General features: G+C 43.6%; 1 protein-coding gene across 2 annotated transcripts; it reads left to right on the forward strand.

Annotated features, from left to right (window-relative positions):
- Positions 1-1,099: 1,099 nt before the first annotated feature.
- On the forward strand, positions 1,100-23,519 carry LOC310775735 (apoptosis-associated speck-like protein containing a CARD). Of its 2 annotated transcripts, none has more exons than XM_083635875.1 (4): positions 1,100-1,181; positions 19,265-19,547; positions 22,086-22,121; positions 22,402-23,519. In XM_083635875.1, the coding sequence occupies exons 2-4, from the start codon at positions 19,274-19,276 to the stop codon at positions 22,677-22,679; spliced, it is 588 nt and encodes a 195-aa protein (XP_083492001.1). In that variant the 5' UTR covers positions 1,100-1,181; positions 19,265-19,273; the 3' UTR covers positions 22,680-23,519. The 2 variants fall into 2 exon arrangements, with proteins under 2 accessions (XP_083492001.1, XP_083492002.1); XM_083635876.1 differs by lacking the exon at positions 1,100-1,181 and adding an exon at positions 10,877-10,985.

Consider the following 23,519-nt stretch of genomic DNA (forward strand, 5'->3'; position numbering starts at 1 on the left):
TTTTGCTGGCACCACATAGCCTATATAGTCCCATATTTATGATATTTCATTCAGGAAATTTAACAGGGGGGGGGGGGGGCAATACTGCTGCCGAGATACCCCCCGCCCTGCTAAGGCCACGTGACTGTTGCCTCTATGAAATTCTCAATGTCACTCACAGACAGCCATAAATATCAGCTGGTAACTGGGTTTCACCCTATAGTCTCTGAAAGGAAATTTAACAGGGGGGGCAATACTGCTGCCGAGATACCCCCCCCCCCCCCCCCCCCCCCCCCCCCCGCTAAGGCCAGGTGACTGTTGCCTCTATGAAATTCTCGATGTCACTCACAGACAGCCATAAATATCAGCTGGTAACTGGGTTTCACCCTATAGTCTCTGAAAGGAAATTTAACAGGGGGGGCAATACTGCTGCCGAGATACTCCCCCCCCCCCCCTGCTAAGGCCAGGTGACTGTTGCCTCTATGAAATTCTCAACGACACTCAAAAACAGTCATAAATATCAGCTGCTAACTGGGTTTCACCCTATAGTCTCTGAAAGGAAATTTAACAGGGGGGGCAATATTCGGCAGGGTGGTTTCTGCTGCTGCCGAGATACCCCCCCCCCCCCCTGCTAAGGCCAGGTGACTGTTGCCTCTATGAAATTCTCAATGTCACTCACAGACAGCCATAAATATCACCTGGTAACTGGGTTTCACCCTATAGTCTTTGAAAGGAAATTTAACAGGGGGGCAATACTGCTGCCGAGATACCCCCCCCCCCCCCCTGCTAAGGCCAGGTGACTGTTGCCTCTATGAAATTCTCAATGTCACTCATAGACAGCCATACATATCAGCTGGTAACTGGGTTTCACCCTATAGTCTCTGAAAGGAAATTTAACAGGGGGGGCAATATTCGGCAGGGTGGTTTCTGCTGCTGCCGAATAGCCTCTGAATCTCGGCAGCAGTATTGCCCCCCCCCCTGTTAAATTTCCTTTACACGCACACGCACACACGTCTCACACACACACACACACACACACACACACACACACACACACACACACACACTCATCCCCCACCCAGCTCAAATGACACAAGTCTTCAGGGCGGAGTAATGTGAGTGAATGTGGAAGTAAACATATAGCCTAGGTTCGAACAGACTACATTCCGACAAAGGCAGAGCAGGAGGGAATCGTCTGAGGGGTGAGTGTTACATTATTATTGTTATTTTATTGTCAAAGTCAGCTGTGTGTCTATTCACCTGTCAAACAGCCCGCTTTTTTAAGTTGCTTAATGATAACAGATGTTATTTGAGATAAAACAAAGATACAACAAAGAGAGAAGATGGCGTGTGGTGTGGTGGAGTCTACACAAGGGCAAGACGCAGCTGATTCAGGCTATGGTCTGACCGACCCTGGGGAATGGCACACACACAAAAAGAGTTTGCTGACTTTATGCAGGCAACTCCGGTACGTGGGGCGGGGGGCACCACATCTGTTTTAGGTCAGTGGGAAGTTCAAGTGAGAACACCATAGGGCGGGTGGAGCAGGCTTTGAAATGGATGTTAGGAGGGCGGGGGGGGGGGGGGGGGGGTGCTCAACGTGGAAAACGCACGCACACACACACACACACACACACACACACACACACACACACACACACACACACACTCAGTCTATACTGTCGTGTGCGGTCGGTTATGAGGAAGTGCTTTCTCGGCGTTGTAGCCTACATATATTGCTGTGCACTACCATACCGTGCCATACGCACTGCGCTTGATGTGCGTGTACGAAGCGGCGGCAACATTAGCCCGCTTCACTCTGTCAAAGAGTATTGACTGATCTGCCGCCTTTTTTGCTTTAACAAAAGCGCTGCTGCCATTTTGACCTGAAAAAACGCCTCCCTGATCCAAATAATCGACATCTACATGTAGCCAGGGGCTCCTGTATGTAAAATACAATGAATACAGCTACATCTAGTTCTAAATAAACAGACAGCAGTCAAAGTCACCAGTTCAAGCGCTGTTACAAAGCAGTTTTATTAAAGGAATAAAATTACTATTTGCTGGTCCTGCTGGGAAAGACTGAAGAGATAGACGATAGGTGAGGAGGCGGCAGCACAGTGTTACACCAATGAGGGAGAATAGAATAACTCACTACAAACAATAGAAAGGGAATGGATCACTACAACCAATAGGAAGAGAATAATCACTACAACCATTAGGAAGAGATTAGATCACTACAAACAGTACACTCACAACTTAAGAGTGACCACGCCCAAACTATCAACACACCACTCCACTGCAATTGGGTACCACACCACACGTCCCCCAGTGCACCCCGACTGCCACCAGGAAACCCTACAGAAGGACAGAGGACCAGTGTTAAGTCTATTTAAAATACTAAAATCGGGCAGCATCAATAAACAAACAATTAAAACAAGTGGATAATAATCGGCGCTTGACTGGAATTAAAAGAACAAAGAGACAAGTTAGCCGGAGCACATTCATATAACCAATCAACAATAAATGTGACAATTGTTGCCTTGTAGACATTCATAATTTTCCATAACTACCAAAGGTATAAGTTGACACAACCCAGGCAGCTATAGGGATGTGTTCTCCAGGCTCCAGGCACAGCACCAGATGACCAGTCACTCTACAAACAAACAAACAATTCAAACACAGCATAGGGGAAAATACATGCATAGTCCTGGATGCTTAGTAGACAAAACAATGACTTACCCACTAACAGTAAAGTATTACCTCAACTGTATGTGAGTGGGGAGGGCTGTGTTAAAGCAGCTGTCCTAAAAGAAGGACATAGACATAAATCACCTTCTACATGTGTGTGTACGTGTCTGGTGTGAGAGAGAAACTTCACCAAACTGCATGGCTTACCCTATAGGTCTCAGGATGTTTCTCCACATGTGTTTTGACAAGAGGTGCAAGGCAAAGGCCAGACACACTCCAAGCTTGGCCTTTTATACTCCAAGCACCTCCCACTGACACACCTGTTCCTACTTCCTCATTATCTTCCCAGTGCACCCAATCCTAAGTCCCACCCACTACACACAACCCCCCCAAGTGGAGTCGACGTCCCGTCGGCTCTCTAACACCAGGGTCTAAAGATGTGTTCTCTGAGTGCAAGGGATTGTTGTGACACGGGGACACCTACAGCTTGTCTCTCAACATTACCCTCCACTGATTCTGCTTGGATAGACCGTGGGAGATTGTGAGGATTCGAGTGGTGGCCTGCAGTTGTGCGGGTGGTTCTTCTCATCGGTTGACTGCATGTATAGGGGGCCGTTGATGGCACCTCTGTTACTGCAGGTGTAATGCCTCCTGGTGGAATGTCATCGTGTATACACTCACCAGGAGGTGGAGGACCGGCTGATGGCATAGCTGCTTCAATGGGTTGTTGCCCTGTGGGTTGGCATATCCCCCTCCTGGAAACCATCAAGGTGGCATTAGATTCATCATTCCCACTGTCCAAGATGTTCTGTGGAATCCCTTTGTCTCCTGCCATCCCAGTCATATGTCCTTCGGCGCTACGCAGTTCAGCTCTGTGTATCTGCTTTGTTCTCCCATCCCCATTCACTGGCATGATGGTGTAGACTGGGCTCTGGTCTTGTGGGCATTTAACTACTTGATATAATCTGGGGTCCCAGAAATCTTGAATTTTCTGCCGTCCTCTCTTGCTGTGGTCCCGCCGAAAGACAATTTGACCTAGTTTAAGGCCTGTGTCGTTTACCTTCCCATCATTTTTCTGGGCCCTCTGATCTGCAGTCCGTTGAAGCTGACTTCGAGCTTTCTGGTAGACCTCCGTCAGTTTCTCCTGATGACTTGCCATCCAGTCAGTCACTGTCCCCTGCTTTGGCTCCTGTAGTCCCAGTGTGACATCCAGAGGAAGCTGGGGTTCCTGGCCAAACATCAAAACAAAAGGTGAGTAACCAGTAGACTGGTGTGCAGTTGTGTTATAAGCAAATAACACTTGTGGAAGGTGTTGTGGCCAGTTGCACTTCTGATTCTTTGGCAATGTACGTAACAGGTCATGAAGTGTTCTGTTGAAACGTTCACATTGGCCATTTCCCTGAGGCCTATAAGGTGTTGTGCGGGTTTTGGAAATGCCATAGGTATGACACAGCTCTTGAATTAACCGGCTTTCAAAGCAGCGCCCTTGATCTGAGTGAATCTGATGTGGTACTCCAAATATGTAGAACCAGTGATTTACCAGCGCTTTAGCGACAGAGCTAGCAGATTGATCTTTGGTTGGGATGGCTTGTGTAAATTTAGAGAAGACATCAGTCATGATTAGTACATTTTCCTTTCCATCTCTGGATGGTTCCAGTACTGTAAAGTCAATAGCCAAGATGTCCAAAGGCTTGGCGGCCAACAGATGTCCCATGAAGCTACGTACTTTTGGCTGTACTGCTTTGGCCAGGGTGCATCTTTCACAATTCTTACAATATTGTTCAATGTCGTGTGCCATACCTGGCCAGTAGCAGCGTCTCCTCACCAAGCCGGTGGTTCTTTCAATCCCCTGGTGGCCATGGTTGTCATGCAGGCCTTCAAGGACCTCTCCCTTCAGAGACTCTGGGAGAAGTAGCTGACACATTTGTTGTCCGCCATCAGGTGGGAGTATTTTCCTATACAAAACGCCATCTTCTTCCACTAGTCTGTTCCACTGTCTTATCATTTCCACAACTTGTGCGGAGAGGTTGTTACGTTCCATTTTATTTGGGCCATATTTTCTTTTCCAGAACACCAGGAAGGGGCCAATTACAGGGTCTGCTGCCTGAAGGGCTACCATGCTTTCTTTGGGATGCACTGGAAAGGTGGTCACAGCCTGCTGTGCTGCCTCGACTTGCTCCTCCCTACTGTCATAGATACTCTGTCTTAGGGCAGGGGGTAAGGTAATAGAAGGGGCCAGTGCTCTGACAGTCTGTGTGGCTATAACATATTGCCTAGACAATGCATCAGCATTGCCGTTTGATTTTCCTGGTTTATACCTAATATCTAGGTCAAACATGGCAAGCTGTGAAGCCCACTGCTGCTCCCATGCTCCGAGTTTAGCCGTTTGTAAATGACTCAGAGGATTGTTGTCTGTATAGACAATACACTTTTGGCCCAATAAGTAATCGCGGAACTTTTCAGTTACTGCCCACTTCAGTGCGACAAGTTCCAATTTCATGGAGCTATAGTTGTCCATATTACGCTCAGTTTTCCGCAAGCCCCTGCTAGCATAAGCAATTGGCCTAACCCTCCCACTGTGTTCTTGAGAAATGACTGCGCCCAACCCGTGGTGACTGGCATCAACCTCTACTATAAAGGACTTTGAAAAATCGGCATAGGCCAAAATAGGGGCTGTTGTTAACCTCTCTTTCAGAGTTTGAAAAGCCAATTCGCATGCATCTGTCCAGTGATCTATAAGGGTCAGGGTGCCTCCTTTTTTATTTGAGTGACGAAGCAGAGATGCGGCTAGGTCATTTAGTGGTGCTGCGATTTTTGAAAAGCCTGCAACAAACCTACGGTAGTAGCTTGCAAAGCCTAAAAAGGATTTGAGCTCTTTGACGTTGGTAGGGGCTCTCCACTTTGCAACAGCTGCAATCTTATCGGGGTCGGTTGACACTCCCTCCGATGATACTACATGACCCAAATATTTGACTTGCTTCTGGAACATGCAGCATTTGTTTAGCTTCACCTTCAAGTTCTCCCTCTGGAGGCGCTGTAGTACAGTCTCCAACCTTTGTAAATGCTGTTCAAAAGAGGATGAGAAAACAATTATATCATCAAGATACAAAAGTAGTGACTGACAGCTTTGGTCAGCAAAAATTCTCTCCATTAGCCTTTGGAAGGTGCTTGGAGCATTACAAAGGCCGAATGGCATACGGTTGAATTCAAAAAGACCAAAGGGAGTACAAAAAGCAGTTTTGTGGCGGTCAGCTTCAGTCACCGGCACTTGATTGTATCCGCTTGCCAAATCAAGTGTTGAGAACCACTGGGCTCCAGAAAGTGCATCTAGTGATTCATCTATGCGTGGTAATGGATATGCATCTCGCCTAGTTTTGGAGTTGAGCAGACGGTAGTCCACACACATTCTGAGGGTTCCATCTTTTTTTCGAACCAAAACAATGGGTGATGCATATGGGCTGCAGCTTTCTCTGACCACTTGTGCTTCCACTAGCTGTTTAATGTGGTTTTTAACTTCCTCATACTGTGATGGAGGAATACGGCGATAGCGTTGCCTCACCGGCGTCTCATCCAACAAGGGAATATGATGTTCTATTAAGTCAGTGCATCCCAAGTCATTATCATGTTTTGCAAAGACATTGATATATTCCTTCAATAAGGTCTTAACTTCAGCGCTTTGGGCCATTGTGAGATTTGACATGTCTCTGGTCGCAAAATGTTTATCAAAATCATCTTCTATATCAGAATGAACCTCAATAGATGCCACTTTGCATTGTTCTGAACCTTCTTCACAAAAATCCATAAATGTTTCATTTTGAGAAACAGTGTGTACACCACCATATAACTCTCCTAATGGGGCTTTGCATGGCAAATAAGCTACTGTAGAGCTTACATTAACCACTGGTACATATGCCAGACCATTCTCTATGGTAAGGAGAGAGGGTGACAGCAACACACCTGAAGGTAGGTGAGTCTCGTCCTCAGCTGTTGGTTCCAGCAGTGCCTCGAACCGTCCAGAGGGGTTGCCCTTTGGTGCAGTTACTGGAACCATCACCATAGAGCCTGCTGGAATCTTGACTGGGTTCTTAGACTTGACATGTACTTTGCCAATGCTCTTTTCAGGAGGTTGCTGCGCCATCTGCTGACAGCAAAGGAAGACTTCTTTCCAACCTGGTTCAGCCTGGGTTAAAGCAGGGGCAGAAAGCAGCTCCGGACCATAGTTTTCATGTAGCTCTTGATAGTATCTGTCAATGATATTCATTCCAATTAGCCCAGGTGTCAGTTCTTTGTGTTTTTTAAAGGCTGTTAGTGGTGGATCTTCCACCACCAATATCCCACAATCTTGAATGGTTCTACCAAGAACCGTCACATCTACCTCAAAGTAGCCCAAATACGGGATACTTAAGCCGTTGGCAGCGCTCAGTTTCAACCAATGGCAATTCTTTAACTTCTGTTCTCCATGGGGCATAAACTTTTTAAAGAAGTAGGTTTCAGTTATAGTGCTTACCATGGAGCCAGTGTCCAGGAGACATGAGATGTTTACTCCTCCCATTTCTACCTTTACTGTTGGACATCGGCCCACCAGTCTTTTCAGGACTGTTGGGCACATTTGTACAGGAGTAGGTGAGCCTTCTTTTTCCCCTACTGAAGTCTGGCTCTTGACCCCAGCGGGAATTAGTTTTCCGACTCAGAGTGGGAAGATTGCTTCCTTTTACTTCTGAAATCATTCGGCATTGCTGTTCGACAATACCTTGCTGTATGGCCAAACTTATCGCAGCGTAGACACTGTCGTGGCGCGGAGGGGGTAGATTTGTTAGTCATTTGAGACAAGGGAGAATGAGACTTTCCCTCTTCAGGGCTGGGCTGCAGAACATTTGCGGCAACTGTCAAAGATTGAAGACACTGGGTTAATGCAGTCATCTGATCTTGCTGCTGTTTAAACATGTCCTTGATCTGAAGCTGCTGTTGCATGAACAACTCCTTCATTTCAGAGAGCTCAGATGTTGATTTCATTCTCAGATTTCCAGGTCTGAAAGACACAGCATTACATTCTGTTACCTCAACCTCTGTTTGATGGCACCATGGGGAGGGGGAGTTCACCTCCAGTCCAGCATCTCCTTCTTGCACCCACCGGATCGCCTCTTCCCTGATCTCCCACAGGGTCATCCGAGGGCGCTCCCTGGCAAGCCTTTTAAGCTCTCTGCGCAAGGACACATCTCTGACATGGTGTATGAACTGGTCTCTTAAAACACGCTCATGATTAGCGACACCACCTGGATCGCTGGCCAGAATAGACTCCATTAATTGCATCAAAGCATGAGAATATTCTGTGAGGGACTCACCGTCACTCTGCTTCCGTTCATAGAAGCGCTGTTGGAGGGTGACGAAGGGCTGGCAGTCACCATATGTCTGCTGAAGCATGTCAAATATCAAGTTAGGCTCTTGCGACGTCCCCCGCAGCCTAAATTTCACCTCACGGAGGGCCTGTCCACCTAGGTGGTCGAGCAAAAACCTTGATTTTTCTCTGTTTGAAGAATGTTGGTCCTCGATACAAGCCTTGGCTTCTTCTATCCACTCCTCCACATTCAACTCATTAATGGACTGATCTCTACCATAAAACCTTGGGCACTTCCTGTCACGGGGTATATACACTACCCTGTCAACTGCTCTCAAGTGAGAGTGTGACGTGCCTGGTATGGGGGAGGAGGGGTTATTCTGCTCAGTGACCTCAGAACTATTTCTCCTTGCACGGAGAAGTTCATTATCATCCTGAGCTTTTTTTAACAAGTCCTTTAAACGCAAAATCTCATCCTCCATTTTGTTGGAATTGGAGATTAAGTGGAGACTTGGCTTGAAACTTCAGGCTTGATCAGTACGACGACCACCTCTGCTGACGACAATCCTCCGTTGATGCACCGATTATTATCCACTACACTACCTAGCTGCCGTAACTATGGAAGAAAAAGAAAAAGAAAAAAAATCCTCCAAATTACATCAAAATACACATCAGCAAAATAACATGCAACTTGAACTGGTAAGACTGCTTGTCTGTCCTGTCGACAACGCCAATTGTAGCCAGGGGCTCCTGTATGTAAAATACAATGAATACAGCTACATCTAGTTCTAAATAAACAGACAGCAGTCAAAGTCACCAGTTCAAGCGCTGTTACAAAGCAGTTTTATTAAAGGAATAAAATTACTATTTGCTGGTCCTGCTGGGAAAGACTGAAGAGATAGACGATAGGTGAGGAGGCGGCAGCACAGTGTTACACCAATGAGGGAGAATAGAATAACTCACTACAAACAATAGAAAGGGAATGGATCACTACAACCAATAGGAAGAGAATAATCACTACAACCATTAGGAAGAGATTAGATCACTACAAACAGTACACTCACAACTTAAGAGTGACCACGCCCAAACTATCAACACACCACTCCACTGCAATTGGGTACCACACCACACGTCCCCCAGTGCACCCCGACTGCCACCAGGAAACCCTACAGAAGGACAGAGGACCAGTGTTAAGTCTATTTAAAATACTAAAATCGGGCAGCATCAATAAACAAACAATTAAAACAAGTGGATAATAATCGGCGCTTGACTGGAATTAAAAGAACAAAGAGACAAGTTAGCCGGAGCACATTCATATAACCAATCAACAATAAATGTGACAATTGTTGCCTTGTAGACATTCATAATTTTCCATAACTACCAAAGGTATAAGTTGACACAACCCAGGCAGCTATAGGGATGTGTTCTCCAGGCTCCAGGCACAGCACCAGATGACCAGTCACTCTACAAACAAACAAACAATTCAAACACAGCATAGGGGAAAATACATGCATAGTCCTGGATGCTTAGTAGACAAAACAATGACTTACCCACTAACAGTAAAGTATTACCTCAACTGTATGTGAGTGGGGAGGGCTGTGTTAAAGCAGCTGTCCTAAAAGAAGGACATAGACATAAATCACCTTCTACATGTGTGTGTACGTGTCTGGTGTGAGAGAGAAACTTCACCAAACTGCATGGCTTACCCTATAGGTCTCAGGATGTTTCTCCACATGTGTTTTGACAAGAGGTGCAAGGCAAAGGCCAGACACACTCCAAGCTTGGCCTTTTATACTCCAAGCACCTCCCACTGACACACCTGTTCCTACTTCCTCATTATCTTCCCAGTGCACCCAATCCTAAGTCCCACCCACGCCTCCCTGATCCAAATAATCGACATCTACACTACTAGTGCAATGCCCGTTCCCCGATTATCCTGCTGAACACAAATTAGGCTACCTCTCCCATAAAGGTGTCTCACGGCTGGTTTAGCTGGCTCGGCCTGGCTGGGGGCGTGGTCAGGGTGGGGTAAAAACCCCCGTTCTATCCATTCAGCAAAGTTAGAATTTGAGCAGATGTCTTGTGTTCTGCTCTAGAACCCCCAAACCTGTAGTTTAGAGCCACAGCACCGTCTTTTGGTGAGTCAACCCATGAGATATATGGGCGGTTTTACCCCACTCGCGCGCCAGCCGTTTAACATTTTGTGGGCGTTCCCAGACATGCGGACTGTCTCTATGCATTTAAGTGAAATCCCCATTCTAACCCCATTCACTTTTCCCCTGAAGAGCCAACATGCTACTTCCGGACTCATTCCTGCAGTGCTCTATAGACAGAATTGTTAGTCCTGCTCTGCTTTTCTTCTCTCTCTCTCTCTCTCTCTCTCTCTCTCTCTCTCTCCTGTCCATAGCAAATGCTGCAACATGAAGTTAGCTGGGTTTCAATTAGTGCTGCACGATTTGGGGAAAAGGTGCGATTAGCGATTAGGGTGGACAATATTGCGATTGCGATTGTGATTGCGATATAATAAACAAGAGGTATCTAGGGATGTGCCGGCATGAGTTTTTGACGGTATGATAACCTTGGACAAAAATACCACGGTTTCACATATCACAGACTAAAATACATGAAATATGTTACAATTTAAAATATATAAAAAAAAAAAAAAAAAAATTGAAATTAAATTATCTTTACAAAAAAATAAAACATTTTGAGACATTTGCCTGTCCCAAACATGTAAAAAAGAAACACCAGTCAAATAGAAACTGCACTGTGTTACAGCACATAGAAGATGGCTCAGCAAAGTTGCAAAGTTAGTTACATGTCTGTCCAGCAATACTAATGAATGATACACCCCGTTTATTTATTTTGTAGCGGCAGATGGCCTTAAACGCCACACTCACGTGACGCTTCTTGAGAGAGAGAGGTGAGAACGTGCATCTGCAGACTTTTAACGAGGGACCATGAAGGCGTCATGTGACAGGTTAGTTAGCTAGCCTGGAGGTGATGCTGCCAGTGCTGGCAGCTGCGACAGTGTTTTGCTATCAACCTTGTTAATCTCGTTATATTCTTCATCACAGCGGGTCATCCCCACTGTGTACTTAATCGCGCACTAGTTCTGCATAAGCACCTGCAGCTCTCTCCTTATTTTACTGACGTTCTCTGATCACACGGCTCTTTACATGCGTTTCTGAACGAACGGCTAGCTAGTTATTAGCATAGCTTGCTGTTAGCGATCATGGATGTTCTCTCTCGCCCTCTCGGTAGATAATATGTAACCTTGCTGCACATAACATTACTTATTTGCGGGAGTGCATGGGAGAAGTCTCCTGCTAGTATTGATGCCCAGTGTGATGGCAGAGAAACGTGTGTTTGCTGCTTCGCGTGTAACGTTAGTTTAGAGGAGGCTCTCACACACACACACACACTCAAAAAGACGTGAAAAAAATAAAATAATCGCACACTTTTGCGGTTATGTAATCGCACGTGCTGACATCGCGATTGCGATTGCGATTCGATTAATCGTGCAGCACTAGTTTCAATTAGAATGATTTTGTTGTCAAGTTAAAACCGTCTATGAATAACTTCAATACTGGGCCTATACAGGATCAGGTTGTTTGTAAATAAACGGCTTCACAACTTCTGGGAGCAACTGCTGTTAATTTTAAACAGCAGTTCAATGTGAAACCATGCTCTGGCTCTTTGAACTCTAACTGCTCCTTCATACTTAAAGTAACTACGAGCAAGATTTTCGATTGTTATTAAAGTCGAAATGAACCCATAGAGACACTGCATAACGCGCCATCATTCAGAAACCACGCCCAAGACGGGGGAAAACACAAACTCCTGTCCAATCCTGGCGTTCTCCTATGTCACGTGCATGGTTGCGTGTTGCACCAAAAGATCATATATATGGAAGATGAACACTCCAACTTACTTCCTTAACAGCTAGATCCACATTTTTCCTCTCGCCAATTCTCAATGGCTTCCTTGTTTTGCTCAGGAGTACAAAAAAACTTTAACTGGCGATTTTTTACATTTGTTGTCTCCGCAGCCCACCACACAACAGCTTTTAGCTAGGTTTAATTCAAGGAAAATGACGCTGGTGTGTGGAAATGAACGGAGCTCTTCCCCCGTGATGGGCGTGGCCTATTTTATGCAGTGTCTCTATGATGATTTTATTTGACAATTCTGGGGACTGGATTGGGCTTTGGCCAATCCTGGCGTGTCCCGGCGCCAAATCGAGTGGGATTCAGCGTGTTGTTGCGCTGTCCTCGGGAAAAGCCTGGTGACGCGAGGTTAGTGGCTGAGTAGTCTCTTAGAACAGACGAGTTGGCTTCCGCAATTTTCAAATGCTTCCGCCATACCGTCTGTAATTCGTGGGGGAGAAGCATGCGCCAACCGGAATGGGAAGCAGAAAGGCGGGTCTTCCGCTCATTAGTCCAATCAGAATTTTTTTAAGGCGGGTCTTCCGCTCATTAGTCCAATCAGAATTTTTTTCCGTGGACACACGTGTCGTGATTGGTCGGATTTTGTCGAACTTCCTTCCAGTCTGAAGGTTTTTTTCCCAACTTCCTTGTGCATGTTCTGGGGGTGTAGCGTACAGAGTGTTTAGCTGCATTCGCCGGATGTAGATGAGACAGTCTGTTTTAAGAGACTAGTGGCTGAGTGGAGCTTGGCGAGCCGCAGGCAGCCAGCTGCCTTTGTGTTGCGGAGCGGAGAGTGCAGCCCGTCGGCCTGGAATCTCCGAGGGGCAACCCCTGACAACCAGGCTCTCTAAGGCGCGCCCCAGTTACGCTATTGCGGTAAATACAATATTCCTGGAATGCGAGTTTAAGAGCCAGTTACATTTCTTTGCATTGGCAGAGAGAGACAGAGAGAGAGGGAGAGATAGAAGAGAGAGAGAAAGAGGGGGAGAGACAGGGAGAGAGCGGGCGGAGACAGAGGGAGCGAGTGGGAGAGACAGACAGACAGGGAGACGAAAGAGAAGCTGAAAAAACAAACAAATGTGAATTGTGAAAGCAATGATGACGAGTAGGCTACAGGCTGAGGCTGTTATAACAGCCTACTAATAGTATGTACTGTATATAGCCTAAATTCATAGGCTCTCTCTCTCTCCCCCACTTAAATGCCATGACAACACATACATGCAGAGCACACTGGTGTGAAAGCAGTGCCCAATTCAGCCTCCCTCTTTTTGAAGCCTATGCGGAAATTGCATTATTTCAAATGGCCAGTGGGGGGCACAGTTTGTATAGCACTCCCCAGGAACATGCATTCAACTCTATGGGAAATGAGCCAACTTCTCTCTCGGTCTATGTCTTAAATAAACACTTTCCAAATGAGTTTATGGTCTGAAGAAACTATTTCAAGTCTTTTTCATGCTCTCATGCCCTCCGTTTTCTAAATTATAGCCCCATTTCGAGGAAAATAGACGATATACATCGGATATAAGAACAGTAATACTTCCGACAGGTAGAGGCAGCAATGTGCTGCAAGGCATAGTCTGCGGAAAATAACACGAATAAGAAATGTGTTAAGCAACCTAGCAACTAATGCTAGCAGATAGCAAGTAATAGTTTAGCAAATTATCAGAAAATAGCGTTACTTTATGATATTTTAATAATGTTAGTAGACACACTTAACTGTATAGATACCGATACATGTAACGGGATGCTCATAACATGGCGGACCATGTAACGTTATCTAACGGTATGTAAATTATACGTTAAATAGATGGTCTGCCCATGTTATACAGTAAGCATCATAAAATTATGTAACATGACATAACATCACAAGTTTTTGCAGACTTGAATGCTGTTGGTCGTTTGTTCAATTTGCTCTTCTGTCTGGTATTGGACATTTAAAGCTGATATACACTTGTCTTGAAGCATCCGCCAAGCTCAGCAATTTAATGTGTCATGATGATTGGAAAACATACTTTATCGGATCGATAGAACTCAACATAGGGGGGTGGGGGGTGGGGATCCCCTCCCTCCCTCCCAAATCCGTGGCGGGCCAAAACAAACAGAGCGCCAAACTTGGCCCGCGGGCCCCAAATTGGTCAGCACTGATCTAAAGCCTACCTCAGACAGTATCTCCGATGGTTGGATGGATGGCATTAGCGCTTTGGAGCAGACAAGTTGTGAAACAAGTGAAGGCATTTCCAATAGCCTATGTCCATTGTCCAGCAATGTCAGGTTATTGTCCAGTATCATCCATTTTACTTTATGATCACTGTTACACTAACGTGTAACAGTACACTAAAGTCCGGTGTTCTGCCAAAAAGTGAAAACTGACCAGTGTGATTAACATTACAGCTGCAGCTGAATAGTGATCACCATGAAGCGATTGTCTCCCAAAAAGTGATTCTTTCTCCACATTTCTTGTGACTACCGTTATGGGAAACGACAGTGTAGTCAGTAAACTAGCGTTAGTGCAAAGTTTTGAATGAGTTTTATCGGGCGTGCGCTATGAAGAAGTGTGCGTCTCATTCGGGGGAATATCTCCAGCCACCATTTTTGGGATGAGCTGGAAAACTTCCAGTTAAAACTTTCAAAATAATGTTACTTAAACAAAAGTAAATAGCTTATTGATGCACGTCGGAGGAGAAAAGGTATTTCAACGAATGAAGCAGCATCCTTGTATCAAAATACTCGTTGTGATGTTATATGGCGTGAAACTGTGGCTGTAACGCATTACTCAAAATAAATAAGGTTACGTTACAATAAGCGTTTTATTTTGAAAGCAACAAAGCGGACGACATACTTGTACATTCTGGCTGACTTGACGCCCGTGCAGTTCATGCTGCCAGATCCACATGACGATGCGTGCGTAGATCTTCTAGACCATTTTTAAAGGGGTGGGGAGTGGGGCGAGTACCCGAACAGCAGAAACGTTACTCGAGTACTGACGTTATGAACGAGTGCTCGAGTACCCGAGTACTCGCGCCCATCCCTAGTACATAGCAGAATAACTGAACATGCCCATTAATGGTAACGGTTATATTTCGACGTCAGCTTGACGTTCCCGCGTAGATGTCTAAATCATCCCCAAACCGGCTGTGATTTGGCCACGTCCTGGACAACACTGAAAGACGTCTAGGTCTGAGACTCTGGGAGATCATGCGGTCGGTTGACTTTATGCAGGTGTAGTCAGTGGTGTAGTCTAGTTTATTCTAGTGGGTACTGTATACTCAGATTTTTCCCCTCCCAGCCTCATACACATGCACCCGTCCTGGAGCAACAGCCGCCCCAAAGCAACACCACATAACCACCACACTCATTAACGCATACAGTATGCATCCACACATCATTGAGAGCATTCTGAAAGACTGGTTATGTGTTATCTAAATGTGAATTTATTATAAGCAACAAAATACTTGAACAGCCAATGACATTTACAGCTGGACTTTGGACTGATTTTCTACTGTTTACTGTTAGAGTTACCTAGGAGCTACATATAGCCTTAGATGTTATAAATACAGTCCCTCCCTGGAGCACAGGTTTAACAGCTACTGTACAATTGAGTGCAAACTAATGGACAGTTCGTCCATTCGTTCGACATTTCTGCAGTTCTGTCACAAACACTCAACATAGGGCTGCTCGATAAATCGATTTTGAATCGTAATCGAATTAATTAGTTAGGACGATGTTAAAAAAAAAATCGTCAAATCGATTTACACTTTAACTAGGGTAATTACGTTACGGCGGTGCGGCTCTCTCTTATGTACGCATGCTGCTTAAGGTAGGCTCGTCCCTTCTCCCCGCTGTAAAGTCTCTCTGGAGCCTGTGACTACTGGCTACTAAAGACTTGAACTTACATATTTCAACACCTCCAAAAAGCACACAGAGTGCGAGCAGCGTGTTGCACTGCGGGCTGTAGCTGTACAAGATAACGATTGACACCCAACACACACACACACACTCACACGAACACAGACGTTATCACCAGACAGTGAAATGTTGCCTTTATGATTCAAGATTCAAGATTTTTATTGTCACTCCATGGTACAAGTATCACGTGTGAAATTCTTGTGCTGTGGACTCCGTTTACAACATAGTACAAATGTAGGGCATATGGTTCACATAACAACAAAACAACACGTGAGGCCACCGAGTAGCTTCTGCTTGTGCTTCATGGCTGTAGTGTAACGTTATGTTACCAGCCTCACTCAATCACCAAAGGTATATTCCACCACCCAAATACTACTTCATGTACAAGTACTTAGGTATAGTCCAGCCAAATACTACTTCTGTCTAAGTACTCTTAAAGGACAGAATACCTTAGAAACTATACGTACTTGGGCAGAGAGTAGAATTTGGGTTGAATATACCCTCAAAAGTACATGAACAGAAAGTAGTATTTGGGCAGAATATACCTTTGAAATGATACCTACTTGGACATAAAGTAATATTTGGGTGGAATATATCTTCTAAACTATAAGTACAGTACTTGAACAGAAAGTAGTATTTGGATAGAATATACCTTCAAAACTATAATACTTGGTCTCCGGCTCTACAGATCCATAGTATGGCTATACCGACGAACCTGATTCAACATGCTGGTTAGCAGTTGGTATAACCTGACTAACAAGCCTAACAACACTGGGCTGTGGGTCCAAATCTCACGGAACAACTCTTCAATGTATTTGTTCGGTATAAGTAATGGTTCAGTACTCATTGGGCTCTATTCTCCCACAGGCCATCGGCGCTATTACGGGCCTTAACCGCAAAAAAACGTGCCTTGCGCCTGTTTCGGCAAGATAGCAATAGGCTTTAGGCTGCCAAATGCGCTTTAGGCCGAATGGGCGTGGCGCAGTCCCAAAGTGGGCGTGTCGGCGCTAAATACCAGCCTAGTGATATCTTGGGACCTGGCGTACATTTAGCGCTTTGCGCTTTTGAAAAGCAGGCCTATTCTGTCCCTTCACTGCCTCTTCTCTGTCACCCTTCTCTCTCTCTCTCTCTGAGTTCCCAGCATGCATTGTGTTTCTCCATTTCGCTACTAAATAGCAACCAAATGAGCCAAAATAGATATAAAAGGTAGTTCTAAATTAATGTGTAATGGTAACACAGCCTGCCATTGTCAACATTTCAATATTGGACCAAATAAAACATCGAAATGAAAACACCACCCTATGTGAAACATATATGTCCTCCTGGGCCTATATATACCCCTTGTCGAGTTAACATGATTTAGAGAAGTAACAGCGGAACGCGCTTCGGAACGCGCTTCTAATGGCATCTGCTATTCTGTGATGTCCCTCCAATAACTTGGCCCTATTTCACATTTAGTTTTACAATAAAAACACATTTATGCAATGACTTGACATAATGTAGGCTATATTTATGTGCATCATCCTTCCTGCAGCAGGCGAGAGAAAATGATATCTTTCTGGACAAACTTTCACCAATCTAATAGGCTATATTTTTCTAGCTGATGCATAGAACATTATTTTCACTTTGATATTGCTATAGTGTAGCGTATTTACATGCTTGCAGTATTTAAACTGCAGTTAGATTGGTTGAGAAGCATCATAATATGGAATAATAGCCGATATATGGAGACAGACGGGATGAAGGGAGGTGGGGGGGGGGGGATCAGAGGCTTATTCCACCTGTATAATTTCAGACAAATAAGGAGCTGTCTGTCCACAGACGCTGCGTTTTTATTTTTACACTCAATGATCCTTTCGCATCTGAACTATTGTATAACTAGCTGGTCGCTGACAGGAGTAACCATCCTCAAACCAGCCGAACTACTCTATAAAAAAGCCCTGAAAATACTAGATAAAAAACCCTTTTCTCATCACCACTGCCATATCATACGTAAATATGGCATGCTAAGTTTTGAGAACTTTAGAAATTTCACCTCTGCCTGTCTAATATACAAAGTTCTACATGGACTGGCGCCGCCTCCTCTTGTTGACTTTATCAAATATCGTGCGACCGCCAATTCGACCCGTGTCACCCGGGCCATTACGAACAAGGTCTGTGAGGTCCCCTTTAGAAAAACTTCCTTTAGCCAGAGGACCCTATCCTTCATGGGAAGCACTTTCTGGAATAATCTACCTCCCTCGATCAGAGAATGCCCGAGTCTCGCCACCTTCAAAGGCCAGTTGAAAATATGGCTCAGATCAAACCAACAATGTGATCACAATTAACATTTGCCATGTTTTGCAGCATGCTCTGTGTGTTTTATTTATTTTATTTATTTTAGGTTTTACTAACCTTTTATACTATTAATTTTTTTTTGGTATTATTAACTGTGTGTTTTAATCATTTTTGGTTTTACTAACTTTCTGTACTTTTAATCTTTGTTGTATTATTAATTTTTCTTTCGCTTTCATGATTACACCAACCTGCCATGGGACTACAGGTGGAAACTAGCCCTTGGGCTACAACCTGACATATTTACTGTACGGCTGTACTGTTCATCAATGTGTAAAGTCCCATTCTTTAAATAAATGAATCTGAATCTGAATCTGGGTTTCATCTGGTTTTGCGGGACCAGTGGAATTGGAGCTAAAAAGGCAAGCGTGCCATTCGTTTATTGCACTTATCCAATGAGCATGACAGTGCATAATTTTACGCCTAAAAGGCGTGGTTGTAATGCTTTGGGCTGCATCTAGCGCCAGCACGACGATATCAAGTGCGCCTGTCCACGCCCACTGCTTTGATCTGCGCCTGCCGCTCGGCCTAGAAACTGCGCCGATGCAACGATAGGGCCCATTAACTATGGACCTTGCACCCATAATCATTTGACAACGGGGCATTCAAAAATAAGGTGGATAGCACCTTGGAAAAAATAAAAGTTTACAAATTGGATTGTATGAGCTCAAGGTACAGCCTATGTTTAAAATCAGCGGGAAAATATGAGCCCATGGCAGACATAACTTATTGCACATTTCGAAAACAAAGTTTTCAATGTTGGGGTGAGACATAATGCGAGCAAAGTAGGCCTATGAATTAGGAGAAAGGGACTTGTATTTGATGGGAGGGGCAGAGGGGCGATATTGTTCAAAAGGAGAAAACACCTTGCTGAATAAATGCATATGATCAGACAATAGAACTATTAAACCTATATACCTTGTGTTGTCTGGGTTAGGTATAGGTATGGGTTAGATATAGCTATAGATTAGGTAATCTTGCAAGACCCAAATATCTAAAACAGTGGCATTGATGAAATGCAATGTAGACGAATGTTTAATAATTGCATAATTGACCTTGAAATGATAATTTAAATATAATTTGATTTTATCAGGAAGCAACAATGGCTAGACACCTTCTCTTGAAAATACTGAAGCAATTGGGAGAGGAAGAGTTTACGGACTTCAAGTGGCACCTGCAGAATCCTGGCAATGACATCAAGCCCATCCCTAAGTCCAGCGTGGAGAAGGCAAACAGGCATGAGATGGTGGATCAGATCGTGCAGGCCTATAGCCAAGACTCTCTGCAGGTGACCAAGCAGGTTTTAATGGAGATGGAAATGAATGATCTAGTGCAGAAGATGTTGCCAAACATCAGTTCAGGACCCACACCCACAGGTAAGTCATGGGAAGGTGTGTGTGTGTGTGTGTGTGTGTGTGTGTGTGTGTGTGTGTGTGTGTGTGTGTGTGTGTGTGTGTGTGTGTGTGTGTGTGTGTGTGTGTGTGTGTGTGTGTGTGTGTGTGTGTGTGTGTGTGTGTGTGTGTGTGTGTGTGTGTGTGTGTGTGTGTGTGTGTGTGTGTGTGTGTGTGTGTGTGTGTGTGTATATGTGTATATGTGTATATGTGTATTATGTATATATGTATGTATATATATATATGATAGTGTTGTATTATAACTAATTTTATGAGATGGGTGTCTCTGAATATATATATATATATACAAATGTGTATATATATATATATATATATATATATATACTAATTTTATGGCTGATGGAGCTTTTATGGAGATTTTATGGCTGGTGGAGGTAGGTGAAGTCTAATAAGAAATGACTATAGGAAGTGAACATGTGTCACTATTCCTGGGGTGACTGTATATATATATAGATAGATAGATAGATAGATAGATAGATAGATAGATAGATAGATAGATAGATAGATAGATAGATAGATAGATAGATAGATAGATATGCTTTATTCCAGACTCAAGGTCCATACAAAAATACAATCAAATACACACAATACAAAAAAGATTAAAAGAAAACACAAAATTAAAATAGTCTAGTGACTCATTTTAAAAGACACCTATACCAGTGCTCCCAAAACTGAGACGTGCAGCGCGTGGCACCGTACGCAATGTTCACCAGCACCACAACATTTTGATTTTCAGAATCATTTAACCGACAGATAAACCTATACATTACATTTCTCAAGACAGCTTGCAGTGTGTTCACTCCAGCACTCACAAACATCTCACTCGCACTAGTCCATCTGGGCCTTTTTAGCAGTATTCTCAGAGCATCATTATGCCACTTGCAGTCTCTGAAGGCTGGCTTTTTTATAGTTCAACCACAGATGTGCAGTGTACAAAGGTGAACAATACGCTGTAAACAGAGTCAGCTTCACTCCATCAGTGCAACAACCAAATTTGTGTGACAATACATTTGCTCGCACATACAACATACGACACTGACGATAAATGTCCTCGTCATCTGTCAGTTGGTCTGTGATAAGATATTTAACTTCACTGCAGACATTCAGAACATTACCAGACAGTTTAAAGTCAGGAAAGGTCATACGTCTATCTTCCACGGTTCTGCAAATCATAATAGCACTTTTTGAATCGTTATATTTTACATCCTGTTGTTCCCCAAACACAGAGCACACATTAAGGAGCTGCTGCAGACCGGCTGAGCTCGGGCTAAAAATGACACAATCATCCGCGTACATAAGATGGTTCATCACTGTACTGCCGACCATACAGCCAGTCTTACATAAGCTTAATACATGATAGATCGTTCATGTAGAAATTGAATAAAACAGAGACAAAATGCTCCCCTGTCTCACCCCATTGCTGACATGAAAAGGAGCAGACATACTGTTGTCCCATTTAACCTGCATGGTCTGTTGGGCATACCAATAGGACAGGATTCTAACTATATATTTAGGGACACCAGCTGCACTCAATTTTTTAAATAATTTCCCATGATTCACCCGATCAAATGTCTTAGACGCATCTAAAAAACACATAAAAACAGATTAATTTTTTCTCTTATAGTTACTCAGCAATTCCTTTAACACATATATGCACATAACCGTACCATGTCTCGGTTTAAACCCAAATTGATTATCTGTAGAAATAATCAATTCTTCGATCCTCTCCAGGATAATTCGTTCAACCACTTTCGATAATATATATATATATATATATATATATACGTATATATATATATATATATATATATTTAAGCAATATAGCATGAGAGCCAGTGTGTTGTGGCAAATATATCCCGCTGATCAGCTGTTATCCCACGAGGCCGCAGGCCGAGTGGGATAACTGCTGAGCAGCGGGATATATGCCACAACACACGCAGCTCGAGTGCTATATTGCTTTTATAAAACGGTTTCCAAGTATGATAATATAATAATAATAATAATAATACTATAAGTCCGACTGGCATGGCATTCTGATAGAGTCAGTTGAAACACTACTGTAAGGCGGGACCTCTAGCAAGAAGATAGACGTGCGGGTGATTTGATTGGATCGTTCTGGAGACTGAAGTTGACATTGGCCAATCCTGGCGCTTGCTGAGAAGCTGAGAGCTTTCTGCAAAGCCCGACACGCAGCTCGAGTGCAGCGCTGCATTCTCAGCGCTTGCTGAGAAGCTGAGAGCTTTCTGCAAAGCCCGACACCAACTAACATTACGGGGTTATATATATATATATATATATATATATTCAGAGACACCCATCTCATAAAATTAGTTATAATACAACATGGTACATGGTATTGTGCTGTGTCCCTATCTGTTTTCTGATCAATAGAAGGAACTGACTGGTGATTAGACTGCCACTACATGAGGGAAACACAAGTATGTCTACAGTGAAAAATATACATTTATCATCTAATTTTCATTCTCATTTAATGTCTTGCAGCCTCAGGACCCCTGGCTGATGGAGCGGCTAATGGAGGTAGGTGAAGTATAATAAGAAGTGACTATAGGAAGTGAACATGTGTCACTATTCCTGGGGTGACTGTTACACAACTCTTCTTAAGGCTTAGAAAATCTGAGGAGTGAATCTGTGTTGTTGAAGTATTGACTGATGAATTTCAGAGAGCAGTTGGCTATTTAAAAAAAGTTGTTTTGTAATGAAAACCTTCATATTGTAATTCTTCAAACTAGCTAGACGTGAACGGATTAGGCTACAGCCTGATATTAATGCAGTCATTTTTCACTCCCTTTCTCCTCAGAGAAGAAGAAGAAGCACTTTGTGGATGAACACAAAGAAGCGCTCATCCGGAGAGTAACAAAGCCCATCATCTCACAAATCTTGGATAAGCTCGAGGCTGCGGATGCTATCGATGACGAATCTTACAGTACAGTCAGAGATAAATCTACCAGTCAGGATCAGATGAGGGCACTCTATGAGGCACTGAAAGTCAGTGGACCGAAAGGCAAAGATATTGTCAAAAATTACCTTGAGGAAGAGGCTAAGTTTCTTGTGGATGATCTCAAGAAGATTTGCTAGGAATTGTCATGGTTAATGATCAGGGGTGTAGTGCTGTGGGGGCGCAGGGGACCGGAGCTCCCACACTTTTTCTCCAAGGGTTTGTTTTTACAATAGTAAATGTTCCTCATATAGGTGTGCTCCCCCAGTTCTCCAGATAGCACTACACACCTGTTAATGATGCTTTTCTTAATTTCTTTACAAGAGAAATAATAGATCCGCACACCACTGGAGCTCCTGTGTATTTTGTTTTATTTTCTTTTTAAATATAGCGTGATGTTTCGAGCCAGTCGGCTCTTCTTCAGACGCTTTAAGTAACTCTTTGATCCAGCACCCACCCTAACTGTGTTGGATGTGCGTGCCTCCTCTATTTTTTCTTATTTTTTTTACCAAACATATAGGCAAAGTATGGGGAATCTTCATATTTTACTATATCTTCATCTGTTTTATGTCATATTTTTATACTTAAAACATATTACTTACAATGTGTATGGAGTATATTGTCATCGCCACCATCATCACCATCATCTAGGCTCCCTGAATTTCTTTGGAATAAATATGAGATGTTCTATCAGGTTTGAAAGAGGAAGCAGCCCATGTTCATCACAGAATCAGAGCAGAAAATAACTAAGAATTCCACCTGCAATTGAGCATTGTTTCTTCAGGGAATAACACTTATAAAATAGATGTATTTTTTGTTCTTGTGAATTAATATAAGTGGGGCATTAAATGAAAAACGAGGGGAGCTTCTTGTAAAACTGGTTTCTGACTTGTGCTAAATTAAAAAAGCAGCAGAAAAGACTTACCTCTCATTCAAAAATGTTTTATATTTTGTATGCCATAATAAAGTCAATTATCTTC

The sequence above is a fragment of the Poromitra crassiceps genome (genome assembly GCF_964638095.1).
Source record: "Poromitra crassiceps genome assembly, chromosome: 1".
NCBI classification, from domain to species: domain Eukaryota; kingdom Metazoa; phylum Chordata; class Actinopteri; order Beryciformes; family Melamphaidae; genus Poromitra; species Poromitra crassiceps.